This window comes from Drosophila virilis, chromosome 4 (genome assembly GCF_030788295.1).
Source record: "Drosophila virilis strain 15010-1051.87 chromosome 4, Dvir_AGI_RSII-ME, whole genome shotgun sequence".
Lineage (NCBI taxonomy): Eukaryota > Metazoa > Arthropoda > Insecta > Diptera > Drosophilidae > Drosophila > Drosophila virilis.
In genome coordinates this window covers 25,732,132-25,758,907 of record NC_091546.1, presented here as the reverse complement: position 1 = coordinate 25,758,907, position 26,776 = coordinate 25,732,132, and the positions used below count along the sequence as shown (strand labels likewise).

At 39.9% G+C, this 26,776-nt stretch overlaps 3 protein-coding genes and 1 long non-coding RNA gene across 15 annotated transcripts; 3 read left to right on the top strand and 1 right to left on the bottom strand.

Moving 5' to 3' along the window:
• Nucleotides 1-10: 10 nt before the first annotated feature.
• On the bottom strand, nt 11-25,502 carry Pax (paxillin). Of its 7 annotated transcripts, none has more exons than XM_015169729.3 (9): nt 23,461-23,594; nt 19,651-19,760; nt 12,010-12,170; nt 11,720-11,945; nt 11,511-11,655; nt 11,360-11,451; nt 11,154-11,296; nt 3,509-4,213; nt 11-533 (listed from the first exon to the last, which is right to left on the bottom strand). In XM_015169729.3, exons 2-9 carry the CDS (start codon nt 19,733-19,735, stop codon nt 267-269), a joined length of 1,824 nt encoding a protein of 607 aa, XP_015025215.1. In that variant the 5' UTR covers nt 19,736-19,760; nt 23,461-23,594; the 3' UTR covers nt 11-266. The 7 variants fall into 7 exon arrangements, with proteins under 7 accessions (XP_015025215.1, XP_002057663.2, XP_015025212.1 ...); XM_002057627.4 differs by lacking the exons at nt 19,651-19,760; nt 23,461-23,594 and adding exons at nt 13,312-13,439; nt 16,276-16,354; XM_015169728.3 differs by lacking the exons at nt 11-533; nt 19,651-19,760; nt 23,461-23,594 and adding exons at nt 2,475-3,415; nt 13,312-13,439; nt 16,276-16,354.
• On the top strand, nt 12,689-13,440 carry LOC116651473 (uncharacterized). Its single transcript, XR_004304477.2, has 2 exons — nt 12,689-13,035; nt 13,099-13,440. It is a non-coding gene; the product is annotated as an uncharacterized lncRNA (long non-coding RNA).
• Nucleotides 19,055-19,814, top strand: LOC6633997 (C-type lectin 37Db). Of its 4 annotated transcripts, none has more exons than XM_015169833.3 (2): nt 19,055-19,162; nt 19,227-19,814. In XM_015169833.3, the coding sequence occupies exons 1-2, from the start codon at nt 19,075-19,077 to the stop codon at nt 19,625-19,627; spliced, it is 489 nt and encodes a 162-aa protein (XP_015025319.1). In that variant the 5' UTR covers nt 19,055-19,074; the 3' UTR covers nt 19,628-19,814. The 4 variants fall into 4 exon arrangements, with proteins under 4 accessions (XP_015025319.1, XP_032293758.1, XP_015025318.1 ...); XM_032437867.2 differs by having other exon boundaries at nt 19,058-19,162; nt 19,224-19,814; XM_015169832.3 differs by having other exon boundaries at nt 19,060-19,150.
• LOC6633998 (uncharacterized) lies at nt 23,890-26,776 on the top strand. 3 transcript variants are annotated; one of them, XM_032437866.2, is made up of 3 exons: nt 25,632-25,772; nt 25,955-26,405; nt 26,467-26,661. In XM_032437866.2, exons 1-3 carry the CDS (start codon nt 25,743-25,745, stop codon nt 26,520-26,522), a joined length of 537 nt encoding a protein of 178 aa, XP_032293757.2. In that variant the 5' UTR covers nt 25,632-25,742; the 3' UTR covers nt 26,523-26,661. The 3 variants fall into 3 exon arrangements, with proteins under 3 accessions (XP_015025320.1, XP_032293757.2, XP_070065604.1); XM_015169834.3 differs by lacking the exon at nt 25,632-25,772 and adding an exon at nt 23,890-24,395 and having other exon boundaries at nt 25,955-26,776; XM_070209503.1 differs by having other exon boundaries at nt 25,955-26,776.

Below are 26,776 nucleotides of genomic sequence, written 5' to 3'. Positions count from 1 at the left end.
AAATGGTTAATAATTGTTTGCATTGTAATAGTTTTATTTTCAAAAGAGCAGAAATATCATTTTACCATTATGTTGGCTGGGTATTAGTGTCGTCTAATTGATTACTCTGATCAAATCGTGTGTCTGTGTTAATTATATTACTAATTTGACTCGGTTATAGAAAGCGCAGATGAAGTATTGTAAGTATTGGTAGAAGACATAAATCGTAAATCGTACAAAAACAGTATTAAATCGTAACTATAGTTTGGGGCCCAGTTGGCACTGGCTTAGCCGAATATCTTATCGAAGCAGGCGTGGCAGTAGGGCTTGTCCTTTTGCTCCTTGAACGTGCCCTTGTTCAGCTGCTTGAGACAGAAGGCGCACACAAAATGTTCCGGATGGAATTTCTTGAACATGGCCGTAATGCAGCGACCCGTTATGGGCTTCGAGCAGCCGGCGCAGAGCGAACCGCGCTTGGCATGATAATGTGTCTCGCAATAGGGCAGACCCTCGTGGTCAAAGAACGAACCGCCCTGGAACGGTTGTCGACAGTCCTGCAAGACGAAAAAGAAATAAAATACAAAATTACCGATTAGTTGAATTATATAAATGCAATAATATGTAAATGTTACTGCGCCATATTCCGCAAGTGCATCTGAATGTAATTAAAACGTAAGAAATAACATTTTGGATGATCTATTATAAGGCGAGTGTGTGCTTTAATATTCGTCGCTGCGAACGGGCCAAATAATGCTAATTACACCATAAATTAGCCCGAGTTCGCGTCCCTTCACCCATCTCTCAGACTTGGGAACATTTCGAGACTTCTGAAATTCTGCAAATAGTTTGTGTGAAATTTTACAGCCCAATTACAATTTTGTCAAACGCAAACGTGCCAAACGAAATATTGAAATGATTATTGGCAGATGCTTTTGTACAAAACATTTGACTTTCACGTTATTGAAAAACAAAGGAAAGCCAGCAAATGATCGAAATGATCAATTTTGGCACATTTTGGGACGCAGCTTTCTTTATTTTGTTGGTGTTTTGGAAAAACATTCTTAAAGCAGCAACAACAACAACAAATCACATTTATTTGAACAATAACATTTTGCGCACGCTTTTGGCCCAGCTCCAAGGCACGACAGATATAGAATACATACGGATAGATAAATGAAAATAAAAATATAGATTATAAAATATGTTGCTGGCAACAATTAAATATATTGCCTTGGAAAACCCAGACAGCCGCCGAAACGAATGCGACAATAATTCTAGCTATACTTGAAATTAATATCCATGCACATTGCCTTATGTAATCCAATCTTCTGAATCTTTAGCTTACTTTTATACGATAGTCTAATGGAAATGGCTGCGATAGAAACGGGAAGACTTTACGAATCTCGCATTTTACTTCAACTATTCGAAGATTTTAGTTAGATAAACAATATGTAGGAAAGAGAATTTAAAAGGCATAAAAATACTCAGAAAAGGGGCACTTCTCGAGACAGCTTCCTAATGATATAACAATAATAAATCTTAGATAAAGAAAAGGATACTCATAGGAATGTTCTGTGCCAACAGACTCAATGAAAGTGTTCAACTGAAGCCTACTTTACTTGGTCTTAAGTTACCTAATCCTTCTAAATTATACTATAAAGTCTGGGAAGAAACAAGTTTTTAAAGCATTTATAGATTTTTGAAATTCTCAAGTGCTTACAAGTTCCATTTAAGCAAATGTCAATAGCTTTAAAAATGTCACATTGCAATGTTAGATTTATCTATGTGATTCTCTGATCTTTTCAAATCGTATAATACTCTCATCCAAGAGAGGAGAAACAGCTGCATAGTTTGTTTAATTCCTTGTAAACTATTATTTTGGGTTTATACTTATTTGTAACAGGGCAAACAATATATTAAACACAAATCAGAATCTTTGGCATTTTCCAGCGTCCAAATTTGGCCCTGATATATTTGTTATATGGAAATCATTTAAACGGAATTTCTATCGCATTTGAAAGGAAATCTGTTGAAAATCTATAAATATGCATACTTCATCAAGATATGCATTCGTTTATTTTTAATTTTAATTTGCATAGGAAAATGACAGATAATAAACGCAGATCGGGACTAAACTCCAAAGAGTTCAAATAGCGCCCAGTTTCCACGCATAATGTAAACAGTGAAAGAAATTATTTACATATTTGAAAATGTGTTATAGAAATGTACTCGTGAGTACAAGCCTTTTATATATATGTATATATATATAAATCATTTGCTAATTTTGTGTGTGTTTTGTTTATGGGCGAAACGTCAGCAACGAAAATAGTTTCCACTTAGTTAAAACCAACCCCGCAGCTGTGCAGGGGTCAGGGGGCGTTGCCGCTAATCTAATCCCAAAATCTATGTAGCAATATTGTAAATTGTTTGCAAAGAACAACAAAATCAAAATTGAAGGTCAAGGAATGCGACATGCGAACATTCCCATTGCCATCAAGGTCAAGATCTTGACACTGATCTTAACTTATCGAGAGGCGTGGCATGGGCTGGCTGGATGGGCCAGGTTCTTAAAACAGACCCACAGCCAGCCGAGTGCCAGGCTCGAATTAGATTTTTGGTTGTTCTTTGGGTTTTTTAATTATTTTTTTTTTTTTTTCAATTCGTTATATTTAATTGTTAAAATTTTATTTACAAAAACAAATTACAATATTGCTTCATAAATGTTTAAATTTAAAAAAATACCTAAAAACTTAACGCTAAATTGCATATAGAAAAGCTCAACAGTTTTAAGGGGCGGTGGAGGTACTCTAAACAGGGGCGGGAGACATGGCCGTGGCCATCATAAACACGGTTAAGCGTGCGGTCCGGGCGGCAACAGCCGACCTGCCCAGTTGCCTGGTGGTCAGCCGTGTCCAGAACCCAGTTAAACCGACGCCTGCAAAAAGGGGGACGCAGTGTGTGGTGTGTGTTGTGGGTGTGTTATCTGCTCCTTTTGATATTGTTGCTGCTGCTGGATGGTTGCTGCAGATGGCAGGTGGCAGGTGGCAGCAAGTCGCGCCCCGACAAAATAAAAAGATTTTCACATATTCAACGAAAATAGCCCAGAGAACGTGTGAATAAAGGCGGTGAGAGCAAGGAGAACAGAAACAGAGAGAGAGAGAAGGAGAAAGTGGGACGCAGCTGCCGCTGGGTAAACAACTATATGCAGATACAAATTGTATCTGGGCGGGGGCTATTTTCGTGCTGCTGAACTTCAACAAGTTGTTGTTGTTGTTGTTGCTGCTGCTTCTGCTGCCTCTGCTGCTTCTGCTGCTGCTGCTGCTGTTGCTGTTGTTGGTGGCGCCTATTCCTCCTCATCGACGCCCACACATTGCGGACAAACGGGCTTGCCCTCCATGGCATAGAAGGACTTGCCGCGCACAGCCTTCTTGCAATCCTATATATATATATATATACATATATATCATATACCATACAGATGGATAAAAGAACTCTTTAAAGTTAGGCAGAGGTTGAGGCTGTTACTTACCCGGCAGACAAAGCAATCCGGATGCCACTGCGAGTTCAAGGCGGAGATGTAGTTCTCCATTATGGCACGGTTGCAGCCATTGCATTTTGGCGCAAACATCTCAAAGTAATCGTTGCGGCAATAGGGTTTGCCGTCGCGCTCATGGAAGCCATCCTCGCCGAACTGCTGGCCGCACTGGGCGCAGAAGAAGTGCTCGGTGTGCCAGGTCTTGTCCAGGGCCGTTACGCACTTGTCCAGAATGGCGCCGTTGCAGTAGGCGCAGCGCGGACTGAACAAATTGTGGTAGTCGGGCTCGCAATATGGAAAGCCGTCACGCTCAAAGAAATTGCGTGTGCCCAGCTCCTGGCTGCAGTGATTGCACGTAAAGTGCTCCGGATGCCAGGTCTTGCCCAAGGCGGTAATCACCTGGCCGACAATCGGTTTCTCGCATGCATTGCAGCAGCCCTTCTGCACTGTGTTGACACCCTGGCGACTCATATTGGCCTGCAGGTTGCCTAGCATAGAATCCAACTGATCCTCGCGACTATCCTCGACTATTGTCGTCTCCTCGATCGTTTGCGTCAGATGCGCCTGCTGTGTGCCCCGGTTTGGCTGTGCGTAGTCCGTCACCTGCTGCTGCTGCTGTTGATGCTGTTGCTGATGATGCTGCTGCAGCTGTTGTGCTGTTCCTGTGCTCGAATGTTGCCCGCTGCTACCGTTGCTGACCTGCCAATAAAATAAATACAATGCAACAAATTAGTTAACTAGTCCATCTGCTCGATTATCCGTGCCTCTTACGTCGTTGCTCGATGTGCTCGGCTCGACTGAATTCAACTTTATGCGCGCGCCAACAGAATAACTTTTGCTTTTTGCTATACCCCAAAATGCCTCAAAAATTTTTCTTACAACAAATTGTTGTATGTGTTGCCTATTGTTGTTGTTGCTGTTGTTGTTAATGTGGATTTGGTCTGTGTCTGTGTCTGTGTGTGCTTCGTTGCGCACGACGCTCTCCTCATAAATACGCGCCGAGCAGCATTTCTAGTTGACGTAGTTTTTGTTCATTGCCAAAAATACGAAAAGCCAAGCAACAACCACAACAACCACAACTACAACAACAACAACAATTCCGATTTTCTTTTTGAATGCTGTCTGTCTGCTGTTATGTTTTTCATATTTGTATACGGATTTTGCTTCTGTTTCTGTTTCTGTTTCTGCGTGTCGTGCGAGTTTCCATTTCAGTTTTCTTTCATAAACTTTGCATATTCTCTGCCGCTGCGCTGTCAGTTGCCCAAACTAACCTAGACGCCTAATTGAGTGCTATACTTCTGCGCATGAGTGAATGTGCATGTGTGTGCATGTGTGCGTGCGCTTAGCTAGATATTTATCTAAATAGACAGGGACGTTTCAGCACCAAGGAGGGCTTGGCAACAGTAGTGCTCTTACTAACACATCAATTAAACAATCAGTGCCAGTGTTGATAAATGAGCACATATGCAACACACATACACAAGTGCACTTCGGATGGAATACTCTATGGGAAATATTTTCTTGAATAAGTTCTGTGTTTATAGTTCGATGCTAATGGAGATTTATCGGGCTTCAAAAAGGCATATCAATCAAAGACCAACATCATACCTAAAATATAAAAATTTGATTTTTCCATTTATATCAAATAAGGCGTCTCTAGCTAGGGCTGAAATGGGCTCGGAGATATATTCTAAAAAACATTTTGAAACAATTGATTTTTAACTTAGTTTATTGTCTCTACCTTTTACAGTTTTCGCGATCGACGCCTTCACAGAGACAGACAGACGGATATAGCTAGATAGACCCGGCTGTCGATGCCGAGCAAGAATATTTACAAAAACTAGGTATATTCATCTGCATTTATCCATAAATAAATAAGGAAAACAATCAAATAAATGTTTTGCATCTGATAACGAGATTATAAATTTCAGATTTTATGTCTAAAGATCTGTTCCATTCATTTGTACTGGCTCATTATGCGCATTTTCAATAAAGAGCTGCAAGGTTCAAATTTCTGGCTCACTTTATCATTAAGTTCTGAAATAATTCATAGTTTTTTAAGTTCAACCCATGGATGCGTGCTTAAGCAAGGCGCCCATCGCAGAAGCAACCCTCACTCCGCTACTGAATCCGATTGGCTTTCAATTTGATTTCTTTTGGCGTTGGCGGGATTTTGTGGCTATTTAAAGAAAAAAATTTAGATACGTCTGCGATCAGAACCTCGTTGAGGCGCTATAAAACTGAAAGCTTGCCGGTTGGCCAACAGGATTTCCCCATAAAAAGCGCAGGGGCACGTTGCCGCAGCTGGCACTTTGGCACACGCCGAACAGCAAAGATGCAGAAAATTCGTCTGCCGGTTGGGGTAACGGCCGGCGGCACAGGAAGATGCCAAGAGGAAATTTCGATCAATGAGCGGGTTTTGTGAATGAGGCGAACGGGGCGGACAGGACGGAACGGAGCGGTAAAGACCCACAGACAGACAACAGATTGCCAATTCGGGGCGGCAATGAAAAAAAAAAAAAAAATTAACAAACCATACAATAATATAGAGCGTTCAGACAAGGCAATAATTATAGACACACACACTTATATAGATAAACTTGTGTATAGCCAAATGAACGAATATTAAAAAAACGTGTTCAAAAATAGCCATGCAAATGATTTGCAATGAAAAGGCTGAAAAATAAATAGAAAAACTATAACGAGCGCACCGTGGAAAAAGTGTTGACAGTGGCGACCCAAGAGGGGGCCGGCAGCAATTGCGGGGGCGACAACATCTGACTGCCAGTGTCGTGTGGGCGACCCGAAAAGAGCCCAGCCGCAGCGACCAGTTCTGTGTTTTCGGAGGTGCCGTGTGCAATATTGTTTATATATTTATCGTGTATTTTATATTTTTCGACTTTTTCACGCACACACACACACACTGACATACACACACACACACACACACACACATTAGAGGCCAATTTGATTTTCATATTTATCATCTCTTTGCGGCATATCAACAAAAGTCACGGACACGCCGCGACTCGCAACGACGGCAAAAATTGAAAATGATATTAAATAATTAACAGACACGGACACACACACACACACGCGCACACACACACACACACACATATGTATGCACACTTTCTCTATAATCATTCGTCAATGACATTGAATTGCAATTTTTAATATAGCCTGCCCCTCGGTCCACTCTGCTTTTTGTGACCATCAGCAATTGCCAAGAAAATCTTGTGCACTTAGTAATTAATTATTAATTAATTAGATGTAAACAGTAATCTAAGCGACAGCCCAAGAATGTGGCTAATTAATTGCATTTCAGCATGATTTGGCAAAATTGAAAGGTTGACCTCAATTTCAAGCCCGGACCTCGACATATTCCAATATATGCCAAAAGTCAAATCTAAATCCAATCTAGTCCAGTCCAAAATAGGCAACAATTAATTAACCAACTTTTCAAGGAGAAGTTTGTCGCATCTTTACCAAATTCTGCCGAGCAGAAAGAGACCCTCCCTTAATATTTCTAAAATAATGTATTAGAGTCTGATACACGATATGTCGATCATTTCCAAAAATATATATACTCCATTTGGAGCCTGATTTTGATCAAATGTCAGAAGCAGCAGAAAAATTGTGAGCTTGTTTGAGATATCTTAAAAAACAGACACACATATTGTGCATCAATCGACAGTCCCAAAGGCAGCCTTGCATTACGTCTTTCGATCCAAAAGCCAAATTCAGTTAACAATTCAGAAAATTCAATTCAATAATGTGTTATTGAAAATGCGTATAATGCTTCTGTGCAAATGTATGTAACAGTCCGACGATATTGTTAAATATAAGATTTTCAGACTTTAGACATTCATAATCTCGCCATCAGATGCAAAACATTTGTTTATTGCTCTCCGAGTTATGTGGGTGGAAAATCAATTTGGCATCTTAATCTGGCAACATTATTCTTGGTCAAAAGTCATGTAAAAATGGTTTCCTTCAATATCCTATCTAGGTGAATATTTCCTACCCGGTCATAACTCATCCGATTTTCTCAATGTTTTGAGTTTTTTATTATAGTTTGAACTCATGATTAGCAAAATACACATTGAATCTCTAAGAAGTTAAAGATGTTTATTTAATTTATAAAAATCTATCCATGCCTAGTTAGGAATTTAAGATTCTTTTGGAATAAGTTGCAAGATAAACCAGAAGAGTAACAATTATTAATTTTAAATATGTTTTCAATTATTTAAATAACTCTTTTGACTATTTTAATAAAAGTGATATCCTATCTTAACAAAAGAGACTTTTAAAAGCTGTTTCCTAAATAATAAACAGTTCTATTAACAATATACTTTTAGACTCAGGCTATTCTAACTAATAAGAAGAAAACTCAAAAGTATATTTCACAAAGTGAGGAAAAGCAGAGCACGAATTAAGAAACTGTTGTGAAAAATTTTTCAATAATAATATAAACTCCTGCTTAAAAGCAAACGAAATGTTCCACTTTGTTTTCATTTCAGTTTAATGGATAATTTCTGTTTTATTATGCACTCAAGTTGATTACTTCGACAAGCTGTCATATTGCTGGCCCGAAGGACACCCGCAAATGAACTGCATGGGAATTCAGTGGACCTTGACACAATATGGAGAATATATAAACAAATAACTGGGCAGCTGCCCGGCTGCGAATGTTTGTCGTATATGGAACGAGCGCGTGCTAGTCAAGAAAAAATATGACAACAAAATGCAGAGCACATCTGCTAAGATATATCATCATCAACCATCCGTTGTATACAATGTCAGTTCGTTTCTAAAAACAAATGTGCGCGCTGCGAAATGCGGCGTATGTAAAAGCGCAAGAAAAATATTAAAAACCCCAAATATTAAATACATATAATCAAAAAGCGGAAACTGTTGCGCCTATGGCCCGGTCTGCTGCCGGCTGGGCACATGCTTCGTTTATCGTTTAGAATGCAAAATTGGCCAGTTTTGTTTACTTTATGGCTATTGATTGATTGTTTTATGGACCTAGAGATGCCCGTTGAGTATTTATAGGAAAATTGATGGGCTTTTATCTTCATGGCAGCGTATTATCTCTCTTTCGAATGTGACATTATTTAGATATATATATAAATATATTAGCGAGACCGTAAATATGAGAATTTATGCAGCTTTTATAGGTTTCACCTTCAATTTTATTTAGCATAAGTCAAAGTCAAGAGGGAATAACACACAGGTACAAGTACAGGTTCGGGTTAGCATCATTAGATTTGCTTGAACGACATGCGTCACACGATTTGACATGATAAATTTGTTCATTTTATAGTTTTTATTACCATTTTGAACAACTTATATACGAAATATAGACTACAAACGTTTCGGTTCCGCTTTGTTTAGTGCCAAAAATATCACAAATACAAGGGAGCCTTAGATCTAATAAACAAGTACATACATATATATATTTAATTTTCTCTAGCGTCAGAATTTCTCCTGACACTTTTTCAGTGAAAACATTTGGTGAACTGAAACGCAGTTAACGAGCACAAATAGTCATGCATATTTCGATACTAACTAGCAGATACCCTACTAAAGTGAAAGCGGCACTGAATGCAAAAACTAGTTTTACAAATATACAGATAGACATTCAAGTCAAAAGGGTGTAGAATAAGAAATGTGTATATGAAATATACATTCTTACATTATATAGTAGACAACAGGTTTATAGATTGGCGTCTGAAGATACTGTATCTGTATCTGTATCTGTATTTGTATCTGTATCTGTATCTGTATCTGTATCTGTATCTGTATCTGTATCTGTATCTGTATCTGTATCTGTATCTGTATCTGTATCTGTATCTGTATCTGTATCTGTATCTGTATCTGTATCTGTATCTGTATCTGTATCTGTATCTGTATCTGTATCTGTATCTGTATCTGTATCTGTATCTGTATCTGTATCTGTATCTGTATCTGTATCTGTATCTGTATCTGTATCTGTATCTGTATCTGTATCTGTATCTGTATCTGTATCTGTATCTGTATCTGTATCTGTATCTGTATCTGTATCTGTATCTGTATCTGTATCTGTATCTGTATCTGTATCTGTATCTGTATCTGTATCTGTATCTGTATCTGTATCTGTATCTGTATCTGTATCTGTATCTGTATCTGTATCTGTATCTGTATCTGTATCTGTATCTGTATCTGTATCTGTATCTGTATCTGTATCTGTATCTGTATCTGTATCTGTATCTGTATCTGTATCTGTATCTGTATCTGTATCTGTATCTGTATCTGTATCTGTATCTGTATCTGTATCTGTATCTGTATCTGTATCTGTATCTGTATCTGTATCTGTATCTGTATCTGTATCTGTATCTGTATCTGTATCTGTATCTGTATCTGTATCTGTATCTGTATCTGTATCTGTATCTGTATCTGTATCTGTATCTGTATCTGTATCTGTATCTGTATCTGTATCTGTATCTGTATCTGTATCTGTATCTGTATCTGTATCTGTATCTGTATCTGTATCTGTATCTGTATCTGTATCTGTATCTGTATCTGTATCTGTATCTGTATCTGTATCTGTATCTGTATCTGTATCTGTATCTGTATCTGTATCTGTATCTGTATCTGTATCTGTATCTGTATCTGTATCTGTATCTGTATCTGTATCTGTATCTGTATCTGTATCTGTATCTGTATCTGTATCTGTATCTGTATCTGTATCTGTATCTGTATCTGTATCTGTATCTGTATCTGTATCTGTATCTGTATCTGTATCTGTATCTGTATCTGTATCTGTATCTGTATCTGTATCTGTATCTGTATCTGTATCTGTATCTGTATCTGTATCTGTATCTGTATCTGTATCTGTATCTGTATCTGTATCTGTATCTGTATCTGTATCTGTATCTGTATCTGTATCTGTATCTGTATCTGTATCTGTATCTGTATCTGTATCTGTATCTGTATCTGTATCTGTATCTGTATCTGTATCTGTATCTGTATCTGTATCTGTATCTGTATCTGTATCTGTATCTGTATCTGTATCTGTATCTGTATCTGTATCTGTATCTGTATCTGTATCTGTATCTGTATCTGTATCTGTATCTGTATCTGTATCTGTATCTGTATCTGTATCTGTATCTGTATCTGTATCTGTATCTGTATCTGTATCTGTATCTGTATCTGTATCTGTATCTGTATCTGTATCTGTATCTGTATCTGTATCTGTATCTGTATCTGTATCTGTATCTGTATCTGTATCTGTATCTGTTGCGGCCAGCCACGCCTGGACACGTTATGATGCTCCAATATTTTCTTTGCAGTTTATTTAACAAATGATAATATATTCACAGTCTTGTTGATTGTGATCACTCAAGTAACCGGAAACAGGATTTTCAAACTGTAAGCCTAAGTGTTAAAGCTTATAATGATCTTGAAATCGTGAAACTAATAAATGTCACAAAAATGGTTATTACGGTTTCGTTTAAAGTAACAGAAACTGGTACTATTTTAATCGTTGTCAATTGTATAGCATACTTTCGGGAGCTGTCTGTAAGCATCTGCCCTTTCTCAATTGTCGTTTCTAAACTTATGTGTTAAACTTTCCAGTTTCAGGTTGACTTACCTTAAAATCCGACAAGGATGCCATTAAATCATCCAGCTCCTTGGTGGCTTGCGATGTGTAGCCTTGATGCTGAGGCGCAGGCGCTGCTAGATTTGGTGTATACGAATCTTTCTTCTGCACGATCTGCTCCTCGATGGAACCAACTATACACAAAAGGTAACTTTGGATAAAAATTAAATGTAGATTGAAGGTACTTTGCACAATACCTGGTCCATCGGGTCCCGAGAGTTTTTCGGTTTTCGTTTCGCGCACCGTGATAGTCACATGTCGTCCTGGCGTGGGAGATTTGTGTGCAGATCTTGAGGGAATAAGGCATGATTTTAGATGCAATTTAGTATTAAAAAAAAGAACACCTACCCATTGGGTACAGCATATATGTGCGCGTTGTCCAGCTCATTAAGAAGGCTATCGACAGTGGGTCGTTCTTCCACCGAAACGTAGCTGTTGAAAGTGTTGAATTTGGAGACGGGCGAGCTGTAGTTAGTAGGCACCTCGACTTCAGCTGAATTAAGAAGAGAGATAAATATTAGTATGCGTATCTTTATTCCACTTGAGCCCAGACTCACCTTTACGCTCTCCGCCGCCGTTATTGTAACGCGCATGCTGCAAATCCTGCAGAAGCGAATCCAACTCGGACAATCCGGAGCTGTTCTGCGGCAAGCCCTGTCCATTATTGTAGCCCGTGCGGGGCAGCGAGCCGGTGCCTTGATGCGAATAGCCATTGTTCTGGCTGGAGCCATTGAAATCGGCCGCTGTGGGCGAGCGCGTCTCCGAGCTGTAATGTTCCTGATACTGCATACAAACAAAAAAAAACCGATTTATCAACTAAATTCAATGCTAAACTCCTGCCACTTACCACTTGCGGCTGCGCCTTGCCCCTCAGGCTGCCATAGCCGGGCGTGTTGTCAACAAATTGTGGTTGCTGCTGCTTGGGCTGAACAGTGCCATACTGCGGCTGCAGCTGTGGCTGTGGCGGCTGCCCCGGCACGCTGTTCTGCAAATCGGCAAGGAGTGCATCTGGAAAAAAACAACAAGATTGGTTTAAGTATTGCTGCAACATTTTTGTGATGCAGCCCATAGACACCCAGATTATCGTAGTCGCCGTAGTTAGCCATGGCCAGACAATGACAACCGCCTAACGTAACTCCTCTGACGCATCGCAAACTGATAGCCGCCGTCTAACCAAACGTTTCACTTTGCTTTATTCATATATCTTGGCCGAAGCTACAGATAACAAATCACCAGCGAGTGTATGTCAACACATATGTGTGACTTTTGTTGGGCTTTATCAGCGGACTTAAGCAAAAATAAGTTTATAAGGAAAACTTCACGTTTTTGGGGCTTTTATTGTTTAGCCGGGTTTGTGTCCCAACTAAGCCGTGCGTGTAGAATATGTTTCAAAGCTTTTAACCTAACTATGTGGGTTTGCCTTCAAAATTAAACTGTTTATATTGATGTCACTAAACATTTAAAATATAATAAATATATATTAATTATGCCTGCTTCCCTCGTTTGACAATTGTGGGAGAATTTTTCATTGAAAAATGTATCAAATGAATTGTAAAAATATTAAACAAAAAAGATGCCGTTCTGAAATTGGCTACACGAAACGTTAAAGGCTTATATAAAATCCGATGCTTCAATTCTGAGATAAATCGAGCCTCGAATCTAAATGCAAACAGCCGTCAAATATAAACCAAACCTCAAATTTACAATCATTCTCACAGACAGACTAGTATATACCCTCCCTTTAGGCGCTCGGAGAGAGAAGAGAAGAGGAAAACAAAACAATCAACAAATTAGCTGAATGTAGAAACAGGTGCTTTAGCTGAACCTCTGGGCAAGGATCGGTTCACGAAGACACGAAAACTAATTTGTTTAGGTATGCAGCCATGTTATAAGAACCTAATTTGAATCTTTGCAGTTCCTTACACTTTTGTTAAAGCAATACTGCAATAGGTATTTCTCGAGTCTATCAACTGACAATGATCATAGAGATTATTAGTTATTTGATTTTTAAAATCAAGTCAAGGCCGTTGACCCCTTTTCCCCAATTGCATTCGAACTTGACCTTGGCTTTGGAACACTGCCGCCTAACAATCTGGCAGCAGCCCACATTCAAAGCTCGCAAGTCTCGCACCTGACAACATGAACTTACCCAAGCGTCTCTCGAACTCGCCCACTTTGAAACAGTCGTTGAGGGGCGTGCTGTGGAACGACGATGATATCAGTTTCGAAGACATTATTTAGCCCAAAACGAAAAGATGGCCAAAATTGATGAAGACGCTGAAGGGGGCACAAACACGGTTCGGTTAGTTCCTTTAATAGAAATGTTTGCGTAACGTGCCTAAACACTTAACAACAACAACAACAACAACAATAACAACTGAAGCAAATGGAGAAATTTTAACTAGCCAAGTTTGAGCAAAGCCAAAAGCTGCATGAAAACTCAATCGGAAAGCAAAGCCAAAGCCAAAGCCATCGACTCCCACACTGCGCCCATAATGGCCATAAGCAGTGTGTAGAGACGGGGGAAGAGGGGGGTCGTACCGGTGAGGGGGAACGTACAGACAGCAGACGAGGTCTACACACAATTTTTTTTTTTTTTGTTTTTGATATGTTTCTTGTGGGACGAACTAGTCGAGCGAGCTAAAAATCACACCAGGGCACGAAATATCGCATATATGATGATTATATAAATATATATAAATCAATTCGTGTGTGTGTGTGTGTGTGTGTGTGTGTGTGTGTGTGAGTGTGCCTCGTTGAAAATATATTTGATCAAATTAACGTTGTTTGCATTCTATTTGGCTATAATTTGGCTAAAAGCAACAAACAAACAGCTCAAATGGTGCTCTAGTTGCAGGTGACCGACGTTGAAATACCCTGTAAATGCAAACTCAAATAAATATATGTTGATCGGTTATTTACAGTGCTCAAAGATGGCATAAATATGTGTGTATATTCCAGAAAAAAAGGATATATCTCTTGTCTCGTGTTCCGATGAAAATTTCTAGTTTTTTAATACTATTTATTGCTGTAGAGTTTAGGGAAAGGGTATTAATCATTTAATGGCGTTGTCTTCGAGAAGTGTTTAATCCCTGGGAACACATTTCTACAGATTTGCTCCACTGTACCCAGATTAATTGGTTATATGGTGTAAACTTAACAAAGGCAGGGCACAAAATATGGCAAATGACTTTTGGGTTGGGTTCCATGGAGGAAAATCTAAGCTGTCTTAGCTGTCACTCGTCCTCATTTGACCTACACAGCCGAGGCGATAAAAGCGAATACAAGACAAAAACACTGTCCAACACGAAACATGACAGCGAGCGATTAAGACATCACCCAACAAGAAATCAAACAAATCATCAGTTTGTTTCTTTTTTCTTTTTTGGCGTCGTTTCTAGCGGGGTTCAAAAGTTAGTGCCACCTGCAATTGGGCCAAAGCCAACATAGAGAAGGGAAAGTGCTCAGATCAATCGGATTGAGTGAAAATCTTGAGTTATGTAAAGCAAATAGTTGGGGCAAAAAGTGTGACGGCTTTTCTATTTGGCAGCCGATTTATTGTGAATATTATAAAGACAATAAAGGGGGAGGGCGCGTCCGGGGTAGAGAGGCTGAATCTATATTTAAAAGATTGTTTCGGTTTTTGGAAAATATCAGGCAAATGGCAAATCGTTTCGCAATTTGCTTAAAAATAATTCGAAAGGAACCGATCCAAAAAAAAAATGGGGCTTCGAACATGTGGTTGTCTCTGAGGAGTGTCTGTACGTATATACATATGTATGTATGTTGATACTCTGTACGCCCTGCCATATGGCTATTGGCTGTGTGTGGTGTTGGGGAGAGTGTCTAAAAATAGAGCTGGCAGGGTTATCAGAGCGTCGCGCTTCAGTGGGTCAACGTCAAGACTGTGGGGCCAAGAGAATTATGATGCGAACTGTGTGTGGAATGGAAATGACTCGGAAAGTGACATGAATCTTTTTTCATTCGCTATATTTTGACTGTGAATTATTGTTTTAAATGTCGCAACGGTATTAAGTTCAATTTCAAAGATCATCCGCTTAATGTTCTATAAAATGATATATGCTCTTAAAAGCGACAGATTAAAGAGATCAAATAATTGTGCATACATATATCTGTATATTCGGCATAAATTTATCATCTAAGAGAAAAGGAAACAAGTCCATTAGAGAACATTCTGTAGGAAATGCATTGTTCTTTGAATCAATTTACGAGAATTGGGTTTTCTCAGTTAACTCAGAAAAGCCAACTGCAATATTTAAGATCATTTAAAAGCCATTAAATGCCAATGACAAAAATGCAGCGATGCTGACAATTTCAACTATTGGTTAACATTATCTTCAAATTGTTTTCATCAAAATGCAATTAAAATCAATTAAAAGCATCCAACCAAAGAGGGAGAGAGAGAGAGAGTGGGGGGTGGCAAAAAGAGTGAGCACATCAATTAAAAGAGCAACGCAACGAAGTTATACAGCTGCAGTTAATCAGAACAACAACAACGTTGGCTACGCTGGGTAAGGACAAAGAGAGCGAGTTTCAATAAATTGACATAGTTGTAGTTGGGGGAGTATTGACAGCTGCAGTCGGCACCAAACACGAACGCCAGACAGCTGTTATAACGGCGACCGACGCCTTGCACAATGCACAAAACGGAGAGCGAGTGTGCAGATCAAGAGAGTTGTTGGTGGCCGAGCGAGAGAGACAGAAAGAGAGAGCGAAAGAGCAAAGCGCGCAGAGCAGGTCAAGCAGCACGCGCGATTCCAATTGTTGTTATTGTGCTTGTTGATGTGTTTTTTAAACTTTTTTTTGTAACGTTATGCTCTTGACTGCGCTGCGTCTTCTTCTTATTTTTCATTGGACTCTGGCAAATTGCTGTTGACATTGTTGTTACATATTTTTGCAGCTTGCGGCTGTCACTTTCATTTGTTGTTGTTAATTTTGTTTGTTGTTATTGTTGTTGTTTCTTTGATCGCCATACGCAGCCTTTATTAAAATTCTATAGACACGCACACTGCCGCAAATTAAAACAAATAACAACAAAAAGCGAACCAAAACAGAAATACACAAGCAATCGATCGACGATATTTCAACGCACAGAGCAACGGTAACGGCAAATTCGGCAGCAGAGCACCAAAAATGATTTTTCGCTCGGCAAAATCTTAAAAGCAACTGAACAAGATGCCCGACGAAAACCGTTGCTGAAGCTGAGGCTGCGAGACAAACAGCAGCAGCGCACACTGGTACCAAATTGAAAATCTTGTTTTTCAAATATCAGCTGATATTTGGTTGATTCAAACTCTGAACATTTCGAAACTATATTAAAAAAAAATGTAGAATTTTCATTGTAGGTAACTAGGCAGCCCTATATTATTACATATATACAAGTCCATGTATAGATACAGAAGAAGAAATTATAAGATTGTTTTGTAATTTACTCATAATGCTTTCCTGCTCACGTTTTACGAAATTTTTGCATCGTATTCTGTGTATGAGTTCAGTGTGCAGCGCATAACTCACTCAAGAGAGGGTGGGAAAACCCGCTCAAACTCAAGCATGAGCATGTGTTTGCGTGTATTTTTGTTGTTGTTGTTGTTGTTGTTGTTATTTCTGTTGCTGTTGATTACAACACATTTGCGCGTAGTTGTACAACAAAAGTGTTGAGTAAACGTTGCCATTTGTTGCCTGCCGCAGGCTGCGTTGCGTTGTGGGCGTTTGTCGCAGCGGCGCCACCTGCCGGCCAGAATTAGCAAACAATATCTTGAGCACTTTCAGTGTTTGGATGAATCACTTGACTTTGACCAAAACTAAAATTAGTATGCGGCAACAAAAACAAAACCAAAACCAAAACGAATGACAACAAATTAGAATTGTTGTTGTTGTTTATTTCGTATTAATTTGTCAGCGAGCGTTGTTTTTATTTTCTCTATAAATTGACGATGAGATCTACAATTGATTGCCCTGATTTCAGTTCAGATAGGTTAACAAGCGACTTAAATTGGCTTAAACTGAAGTTCTTTAATGGAACTTTTCGAACTGGTTCCGAAACTCTTCGACAAGCTTTTCAAGAGCAGTTTCTCAAAGCCAACTTCCGGTCTGACAAGAGAGCTCTCCCAAGCGTTGCATCAACATCTGGCAGACTTGATATGACTTTGCTTTATCAAGGCTTCTTGACTTAACATTGAATCAGCTATCTAAGCAATTACACAACACTAAAGCAGGTACGCACACACACAACACTCATACATGAGCGCGAATATAGAACAGCAGCAGAAACTATGTATGTGACGCCCACATCGAATGACGCCGAATGAATGGAATGATCTAATGAATGAGCCGCGTCGTCGTGAGGGTCGTTGTAGTAAAGCCCCCCCCTCCCGCACCGACAGATTGACAGAGTTTTTAGCAGCTTACCGATTTTCATGTTTTCTATTATTGCACTTGTTAGCGAGGCGAACGATGAAATCCGCGCCGCGTCTAATTACAAACTGAATTCAAAATATTCAAATCAATGTCTGACACGTTGAGACTTCACTTTTGATGCAATCTCCGGACAATGTTTACTTGTTTTGTGCTCAGCGCTTTAACGGGCAGGTAACGACCAGCAGTTACCACGTAAACTATATTTTTTTTGCGAAATAAATTATATAATACATTTGCATATTAGAGTTTCGGATAAATGCATTTGCATGCTTTGCTAATACCCTGCTTTTTTTTTTTTGAGTGTTTGCAGGGTATAAGCAGCATATCATTAAGACTGCCGATCTTTGTGTGTGTTACGTCACAAAGTATTTGTTGGGCTACAATTGTTTACACTGTGATTGCATAGAGTTTTGTGCAAGAAGAACTACATTTTCTAAGTTTTGTTTAAAATTGTGCAAGTTAATTTTTTTTTTTTATTTTCAAAAGATGACTTAACATCCGCATGATCTAATCACAAGAAACATCTATCTCTAAAAATCAAATTTAGTCAAAGAGAACATATATTGGCATTAAGTCGATATATACCCGATATATATATATATATATGTATCTCATAGTTGGCAACTTTTATGTTTTTACAGATTTCTTTGGATATCTGCAAATAGTGAGCCACAATTTAATTTCCAGCTTTCCAAATATATAATTTTTTCAATTTATTAAATAAAACTTTTTTATATATTTTTTTAATTTGTTAAAACTGTAACTAAAATTGTCAAAAACGTATTTCTCTTAACTTTTAGGCACGACAATTTATAGATTTTTGTTTTGGCCAAAGCCCAAAAGTATGCAACGTTATGCAAACGATTTGCGACTTCTGAAAACAAGACATAGATGGCGCTTAGCACTTCGAAAATAGCTTGCGTTAAAAGATGCCCTATGCTTAGATCTATTCGCAAGAGTATATTGGTTTTCAACATTGTCTAGTCCGTCTCGAAAACTGAAACTCTCTTTCCTATTGCCAAAGTTAGAGTTTTAGTTTGGACTTTGGACAGAGTATAATGCAGTCAGTCACACCCGACTACAATGTGTCAACTTGTTTGCGCCTTGTCCAGTGTTATCATACTTGTGGGATGCCCCGAAAATTGCAAAACTTATCGATGAAGTAGCGCGCTTGTCGATGCTCGTTGTCGATACAGTGAGCACTCGCTAACGAGAACGCTGTGCAGAAGCTAATTTGCAAGATATTTTCATTAAGCTCTAAAAGCCCTTTTTTTCGATACAGCAATTGAATATAGGTAAATATGTTTATATTAAACTCAGTGCAAATTGTTATTTCTGAAGGTTCTTTTTTGCGAGTGATCACTGTATTTGACTGAATAAGCTTCCTGGACTTTTTTATTATCAATAATACCATCATATTTGTGCGCTTATCAAGCACAGCGCATGTAGAGACAGTCACAAATTGCCGTTCGACATGAAAATAAGTCTTAGATACTTGCTCCTACCGTTATTGTGGGCCATCGGCTGCGCAGCCACGCCCATTGGCACAGGTAGCCCGGCAGGCAGGTGACCACCTAATACCTAATAGCAAGCCCACTAACAGAAGAAAACAAACTATTTCAGCAGTTCTCGAGAAACGCACTTTGCAGAATTTCACTGCTATCGGCGACAAGTTCTACCACATTGAGGAAACGTTACGGGTCAATTGGTTCCGGGCGAGCAACATTTGCCGCCAGCTTGGCGGTTTTCTGGTGAACCTGGCGAGCGAGGAGGAGCTGCAGGCGCTTAGCCGACAACTGCATCCGGCGCAGAGCTACTGGCTGTCACTATATGACCTGGCCGAAACGGGCGTATACGCATCACAGGCGACCGGCACGAATGCCCAGTTCTTGCGCTGGTCCGCCGGCCAGCCGGACAATATTGGCGGCGTGGAGCACTGCATCCAGCTCTGGATGTCGGGCAGCACATTTCAAATGAACGATGCCCAATGCGAGATGCCCTTTCATTTTGTGTGTGAGTCGTATTAGCTTGGTCTGTTGGGAATACTTACAGCCCGGCTGGATGCCCTTGCTGCGCACCGTGCGATAGGGTTGTCGCGCTCCGGGATCGATTTTTCCGTACATTGTTCTATCCATATTTGTGCAACACTTTGATATTTAGCTGCATTAAAAAGTCAATCAAAAATCGTATGGCAATAAATCCGCAAAAGCAGAATTTCAACTCCGTTCGCTGCATTTGGCTGATTTATTTAAAAGCTTTGTAGCGAGCGTGTTTTTTTTTTCTTTCCCCCCAGACGAACTTTTTTTTCTTTTGGTTTTCTTAAAAAATTATTTATAAGCGCATTTTTATTTTTGGCCGTCGACGGATTTGTCGCTTTGTTTGTGTTGAGTTCTCGCCTGTCATTCGGTATCCGTTTGTCTGTCATACTTTTGTCCCAGAGCCCACCCACCCGAGCCCCCCTCCCTCCTTCCATCGACCTAATGATCATGCCACAAGGGTTTCAAATAGAACATTGCCCAAATGATAATTAAGCTAATGCAAATTATTAAACATTCATATTTGCCTTTAATATTTATTCATAAGTCAGAATCGAACACAATCTAAAATTCTATAAAATATATAATTTACAGAGTCGAAAGTTGATTTTGGTGCCAAGTAGAAATGGATTAACACACAGACTTCTTTGATGAACAATATCTCATTAATAATCATTAATGAATGATGTCTAATGAATAATAATGATTGATGTTTGAGTTAATTCGATTAGAGCAAGTGCCCGGGTACTCGGTCTGCATAAATATGAAAGCTAACAAAATGCTAGACTTAAAGTCGAGCGCCTAGATTGAGTGTGTGGGATTGCCGAAAATGCAATCATAGCTGATATATGAGACTCGGACAATTTATGTTCACCCACGGACATTAGAGATGTTGGGACATTGGCATCATGGTGATCCGAGTGCCAGATTTATGAACCATAAAGAAATTCCGAGCTAACATGTGTCTAAACAAATAACGACACATTGGAAAAGGTAACAAATAATAAACATAAATTAGAGATCTAAAAAAAAAAGGCCGAACGCAGCAGCAGGTTTATAGCATGTTGTTGTTGTTGTTGTTGTTGTTGTTGGAATGGATGCTAGCGGGGAATCAAGGTTGCCAAATTACGTCAACACCCTGATCGAGAGCTAAAAATACAAATTTCTCGCAAATCAAAGGCGACGTTTTTGCACCGTCGCAAACAAAATCAACTAACTAAAGAAGCAACAAATTGGTAAATGAAATAAAAAAAAATCGAAATACATTTCCGCAGTGCACTGCCAAAAAGGTAGCCGAGCATCTGCCCTAGGCTCCCGGGGAGCCTTTTCCAGATCTCTCAGGGCAGGTCGCGATGACGTCGCTCAGCCACAAGCGAAACAACAAAAACAAAAGCAAAAAAACAAACGATTGTGTTTGCCAGTTCTAAATTTAAAAGTCAAAGGCGCGATAGATTTGCCTAAGCTTCTAGAGGTATCTTAGCTTTGGCTCGCATTTTGTAACCCATCTCCGAATCCCTGGAGTACATATATATGCCATCGATCAATCTTCGATTCTCTCTGTCTAGTCTAGTCTCTCAGAGTAGCTGACGGACAGATCAGCGCACTATATCATTTAGCTAGATCTATATTTATATATCATTTAGCTATAAAAACCTGAGTCAAGGCCTATTAATATCGGAACACTATATCATATAGTTCCAATCGAAATTATGAGTTGATGGGTAAACAATTTTCTTTTATCTTTACGCTAGCTCTTAACATAGCCTGGCAACTCTGAGCTAGGAGCTAGGTTTTCTATATACTCAGCTCCGAAAATCCTATAAATATCGTAGCACTATATCATATAGTTTCCATAGAAATGAAGAGTCGTTGGGCTAAAACTTCTTAAGTAATCCCGGCAATTATGAGCTTAGATTAGGACCAACTATTTGGACACAATCGTTGTAAAGCTTACGTATCGGATCGCTTCTAACGCTTAAATTCTGCAAGAGTATTAACTCTTCGGCTTGTCGTAGTTTTATTTTCTTTGCCTTTTCGACGCAGGAAATTCCAAGCAGACTAACGGCCAGTGCTCGATGGACTTGGACTCTTGTTGACCGACGCCTCGGCCGAACGCAAGATCTCTCTATAAATATTTGAATATTTTATTGGTAAGTACATAAAAGTTCTGTGTAAAGGCGTCTGTCTGGCTGACCTTGCCGCAGACGCCAAAGGTGAAAACGCCGAGGAAAATTAACATGCATGTGTATCATCTATCCGGGCCTTTCTACGACCCGTAAATACATTCATTTCAATTCCGAATATGTTTCTGGATTCACTTTGAGTATCCATATGACTCGAACATCCCTAGCATGAAGCCTGCAAAGATAAAGTACATCGAATCGAACGACAGAGTGCTGGGAAACAACGCACACTTATTGAAATTTGATGAGTCGGCACTTGGAGATAAGAATCTATTCGCTGATTGAGAACGAGTACTTGCTCTACTCGAACTACGCTAACAAATTGAACGATGAACTCATTGCAACACGAACAGCGGGTGCGGAAGAGAGGGTTAGGGGGAGGGGGGAGGTGCTAACTTCTCTTCTGTTTCGTTGAGTATTCGAACAAACATTTGATCTGCGACATTTGGAGTGAAAACCCGTTTGTGTGTGGGCGCAGCCCTCGATGCGAAAAGGGCGTGGCCCTACAAGGGCTGCATGGAGAGAAACAAACAAACGAATGTTTGACTAATTGAAATTCGTTTTGGCGGCCAATCGAGAGCAATTCTCATAAGTGCACTTCGTGAATGCAATGCTGGATGAGCCGCAGTTTCAATAAACATTTCAATTCATCAATATAACAATATATTGAAGCACTTTCGTAATGCGAGAAGCGCTGTTTACGTTATATTTCAAGTGGTTCAAAATGTCGTACATTCAATTATTATTGTTGCTATTTTGTTTATCTCCGACCCTCGAGCAATATCTATCTAACTGCTCCGTTTTAAAGCCATCTTTCAGTATTTACATTTATGCGTATAACAGTATTATATAACAGTACTATATAGCTGTGTTATATAACTGTAATGGAAGCCATAATTTAAAAATGGCGCCTTCGTGTTTACATTCCGCAAGTATATTCAATCTTCGGCCTTCCGAACATGTTTCTGGCTCTCTTTTCACTTTTCAGCCAGAGACCTGATCAAACCGAATTTCCCTCCTTAACGCCCACGAGTTAGTCTCAATTTTGAATAGCGCTTATAATCCGCTTGTCGCGAACGTCTAAAATTAATGGCGTTACCAAAATTTCACAGCTCCTGTCACATTTAGGCATATGACTCGTTTGTCAACTTGTTCTTGATTAAGTTGTTTATTCGATTTAAGAATTAGCTGCTTAATTAGTTTAAATCAAAATTCTAAAAAGATTTTGGCCAAAATGTTTTTGTGGATTTGGCTTTGTGACAGTGAAAGCATGAATCTTTTAGCCAAAAATATTTGCGCCCCCGCCTGATGTTTTCGTGTGTTATCAGTTGGCCTACTGGAATGCCTGTCTTATCGCAGCTTTGGTTTATCTCGGTAATACTTTAATTTTATTATCTCTATTTGAGCACAAATAGTAAATTTTATCTACTATTGCCTCAAAAGACTTTAGCCTAGGTAAACAATTTTCCCACGCTACACGCTACACGCTACCTGCTGCCACAGCGATTTTTCATTGACTTTTTGTGCTGTTCGAATGTGTTTTGAGCGTATTTTGTTGCACATTGAGAACTTGATCGATTGATTAACTTGTTGGCGGCACTTTTTTGCCGTTATCGATTGCCCGATTGTACGGTACTTTACTTTGTGTGTGTATGTTTGTTTTTTTGTTGTTTGTTGAACTTTTAACTGCACTTTGTCCAAATTCCTCATATTTTGTTATTCTTCATTGCGTACGCCAAATCCGAGTGAGACCGAATGAGCAGCGCACATCGCGTCGCGTCGTGTCGTGTCTAAGCAAACGACTGAAATAGAACTTGGCGCTTGTGCACGTATAACGGAACATGAAATGGAACCTCGAACGCAGCAGCGATGGAGCTCCATTCAAAGCAAACGCAGCGCTGCTCTCACGAGCGCTGCGCGCAGCTACGCAGAGAGTCCGCGAAGAGAACAAGAGAGAGAATAAACAAACGAAAAGTTGCTCATTTCATTTGACTCGCTTGGCGGGACGCTCTGCCAGCGTCCGTCTGGCTGCGGTTGCTGCAAGTCGTGATGATGAGGTTGCGGCGACAGCAGCAACAAAGCCGCAAAGCCGCAAAGCGAAAGCCGCAAGTGAGAGGCAAACGCAAAAATACGGAATTAGCAACAAAGCGAACGAACGAAGTTTGTCAAACGCTTTGCACTCACAGTGGATTAAAGAGCGCATTCGAACACAAACACGTATGTGGAATCAAATGTAGAATCTTGACAAACTGATCTGTGACCTGTCATTGTCTCTCATAATATATGTATGTACATATATTATTATACGGCTTCTATTTTTAGTTCATGTCTATGTCAACTTACTTTTACGCGCTTAGCAAAAATATTATTCTAATTCCACTGTGATGAGTTGCAATATCATGTGCAAGCATCATCGAACAGACACATCAACAGCTTTGCTGCACACGCAACACGACTCCGGACGTTGCGTGTGCCAAGTGGGCAGACTCTCTGACGGGTGCTATCAATAAAGTGGGCACACTTCACTCACAATACAGACTAGACAGAACAGAGGAATTTGTGCTTTCATTTTGCGGGTAAGTGCACCACTGTGCGTGGGCAGAGCGCAGTCAGCTGCATTTAAACTTTAAAGTTGCAGCGAGCTGTCAACTTATTCGATTTTCCTTCCAGTGAGTATGAGTATGGCCTTTACTCAACTCTTAGGAATGTCTCCACTCGTGTGTGTGTGTGTGTGTGTGTGTGTGTCTGTGAGTGTGTGTGTGTGTGTTTATCAAAAGACATTTACAACAAGCGCAACAGGCAGTAAACAGCCGAGAAATTGTGTCATAAAGAAAATAAAGTAAGAAGTAAGAATAGCAACAACAAGGGCAGCTGCGAACAAGACGATACACGAAGTTCTGCTGATGATGACTAAAAGTGTGTTTGAGTGTCTGTGTGTGCGTGTGTGTGTGTGTGGAAATAAAAACAAACAAATAAATGGCGAGCCCAGTTAAAAGCTTGCATCGACCCAACGAACCCAGATCATTTACAGTACCACGTTTCCCAACACTCAATATTAATCATATTTTCAAGTGTGAATGATGCAGCGTCGGCAACGACGCTCAGCGGCAGATTTCCAGGAATGTGTATAAATCATAAATTCACGAAAAATTCACAATTGCGAGGATACAAAGTATAAGCTGCGATAAGATTAGAGTTCTATAAACATACAAAATACATAAACTTATAGTTTTGTATACATACACGTATGTACATACATATGTATTTGTCAATGAGAGTAGATTTGGTACAATAGGTACATAGGTACAGATTAGCAAAACCAGATAAAGACTTATTTAGAGATGACAGAGAAATTCAATGAATTATTCAAACGCCATCTACCGTCCATGCCTGCAACTACTAAAAAGGTTGGAATGCTAATTAGCTATGTATGCTCATGCCGCCAACGAGAATTGACCTTGAAGTAGTAGGAGCAGCAGCAACAAATACAGGGTGTTCGTACAAACGGGAAGTATTTGCGTTTGTTGGTCCGCACACTTACCTAAATCATCCATTGCGCTGTTTCCCTTGCCTCGCTGCTGTTCTAGTTCAGGTAATATGTACGCCTCTCTCTCCGTGTGTGTTGTTTGTGTGATGAAATCTCCAATTGGGCCAAGCGACTAACACAGACTTTCACAAGTGCCACGCCTTATACAGACAGTTATCAAACATATATATGTACAATTTATATTTCCAATTGATATACTTAGGGTCAGACACAAACGTAGTTAATTGACTTAAGTTTTTGATCCACGCAAACAGTTTTTTCCTGTACGACACACAACAATAACAACAACAAACACACCGCAGTTTAGAGTCGACAGCGACTGGTCGAAGTTTTATCCGTCGCGTTCGCGTTTGGAATTGAAAATATTTTTGCTGAAATGGCAGTGAGCGCTGCTCGCGAGTGTCGCGTAAGTTGGAGACGAGTTTTATATGATTCACTTTAATTTTGGAGCGGCATCGACCACAAACACGTAGACAGCGCAGACATAAACACTACATACACACGCACACAAACACACGGTCGAACAGCTGACCTGTTTATCGATAACTTGCGCGCCATTTTTAAATCGTTTTCAATTGCTCGTTCCAGTCGGCAGCCACTATGGAAGCATATGGCACGTCGTTGCTGATCTTGAACGATGATTGCTTGGACAATATTTTCCAGTATCTTGCATTGGAGCAGCTGATACCGCTTTTTGGCAAAGTTCATTCTGTTATCGACGCTGCCATCGATCGGCAGCTGCACAGATTTCGCCACTTTGAGTTCAGCATGCGGTTTCCACCTCAATATGACGCAAACCAGTTACTAGCACTTGGCCGACACCTGCAGAGTATCAACATTAATGTGGGCTATTCCGTGCGCTCGGACAGTGTGCTGGCCCTGCTGCATCCCCTGTGCGCGGGCGCAGCAGAGGCGGCTCGTCTAAGGGCACTCAAAATACAACATGCCAACATTGCAAGCGACTATTTAAAAGTGATTTCGCTGGTGGCTCCCTTTCTGCTCGAACTGGATCTCAGCCGTTGCGATGTGGCGGAGCCAAGTCAGTTGACGCTGCTTTTACGGTCAGCAACGAAATTAAGGACGCTGTCTCTCTCCAACAGGGATGCAGCTGGACTGGAGCAGTCGTTGCTTGGTCGGATGCAGCTGCTTAAAGTGAATTGGTTGGTGGGCACAGAACTGTTTGATGTCGCCTCGGTCAATCAAAGGTATCCGTTCTTAAGCATTGTTGTATACCAGAGCAATCATGTAGATGTGTACGGACCACCTGTTGCTAGAAACATTGGATATTTTCACTAATATTTAATTAAAACTAGATACATTTGTTGACAAATTGTCACGGCTTATCGATTGCATTAAAATTATAACAGGCTCAATAAATTGTGGTGGCGGTCGATAACATCGATAACATTA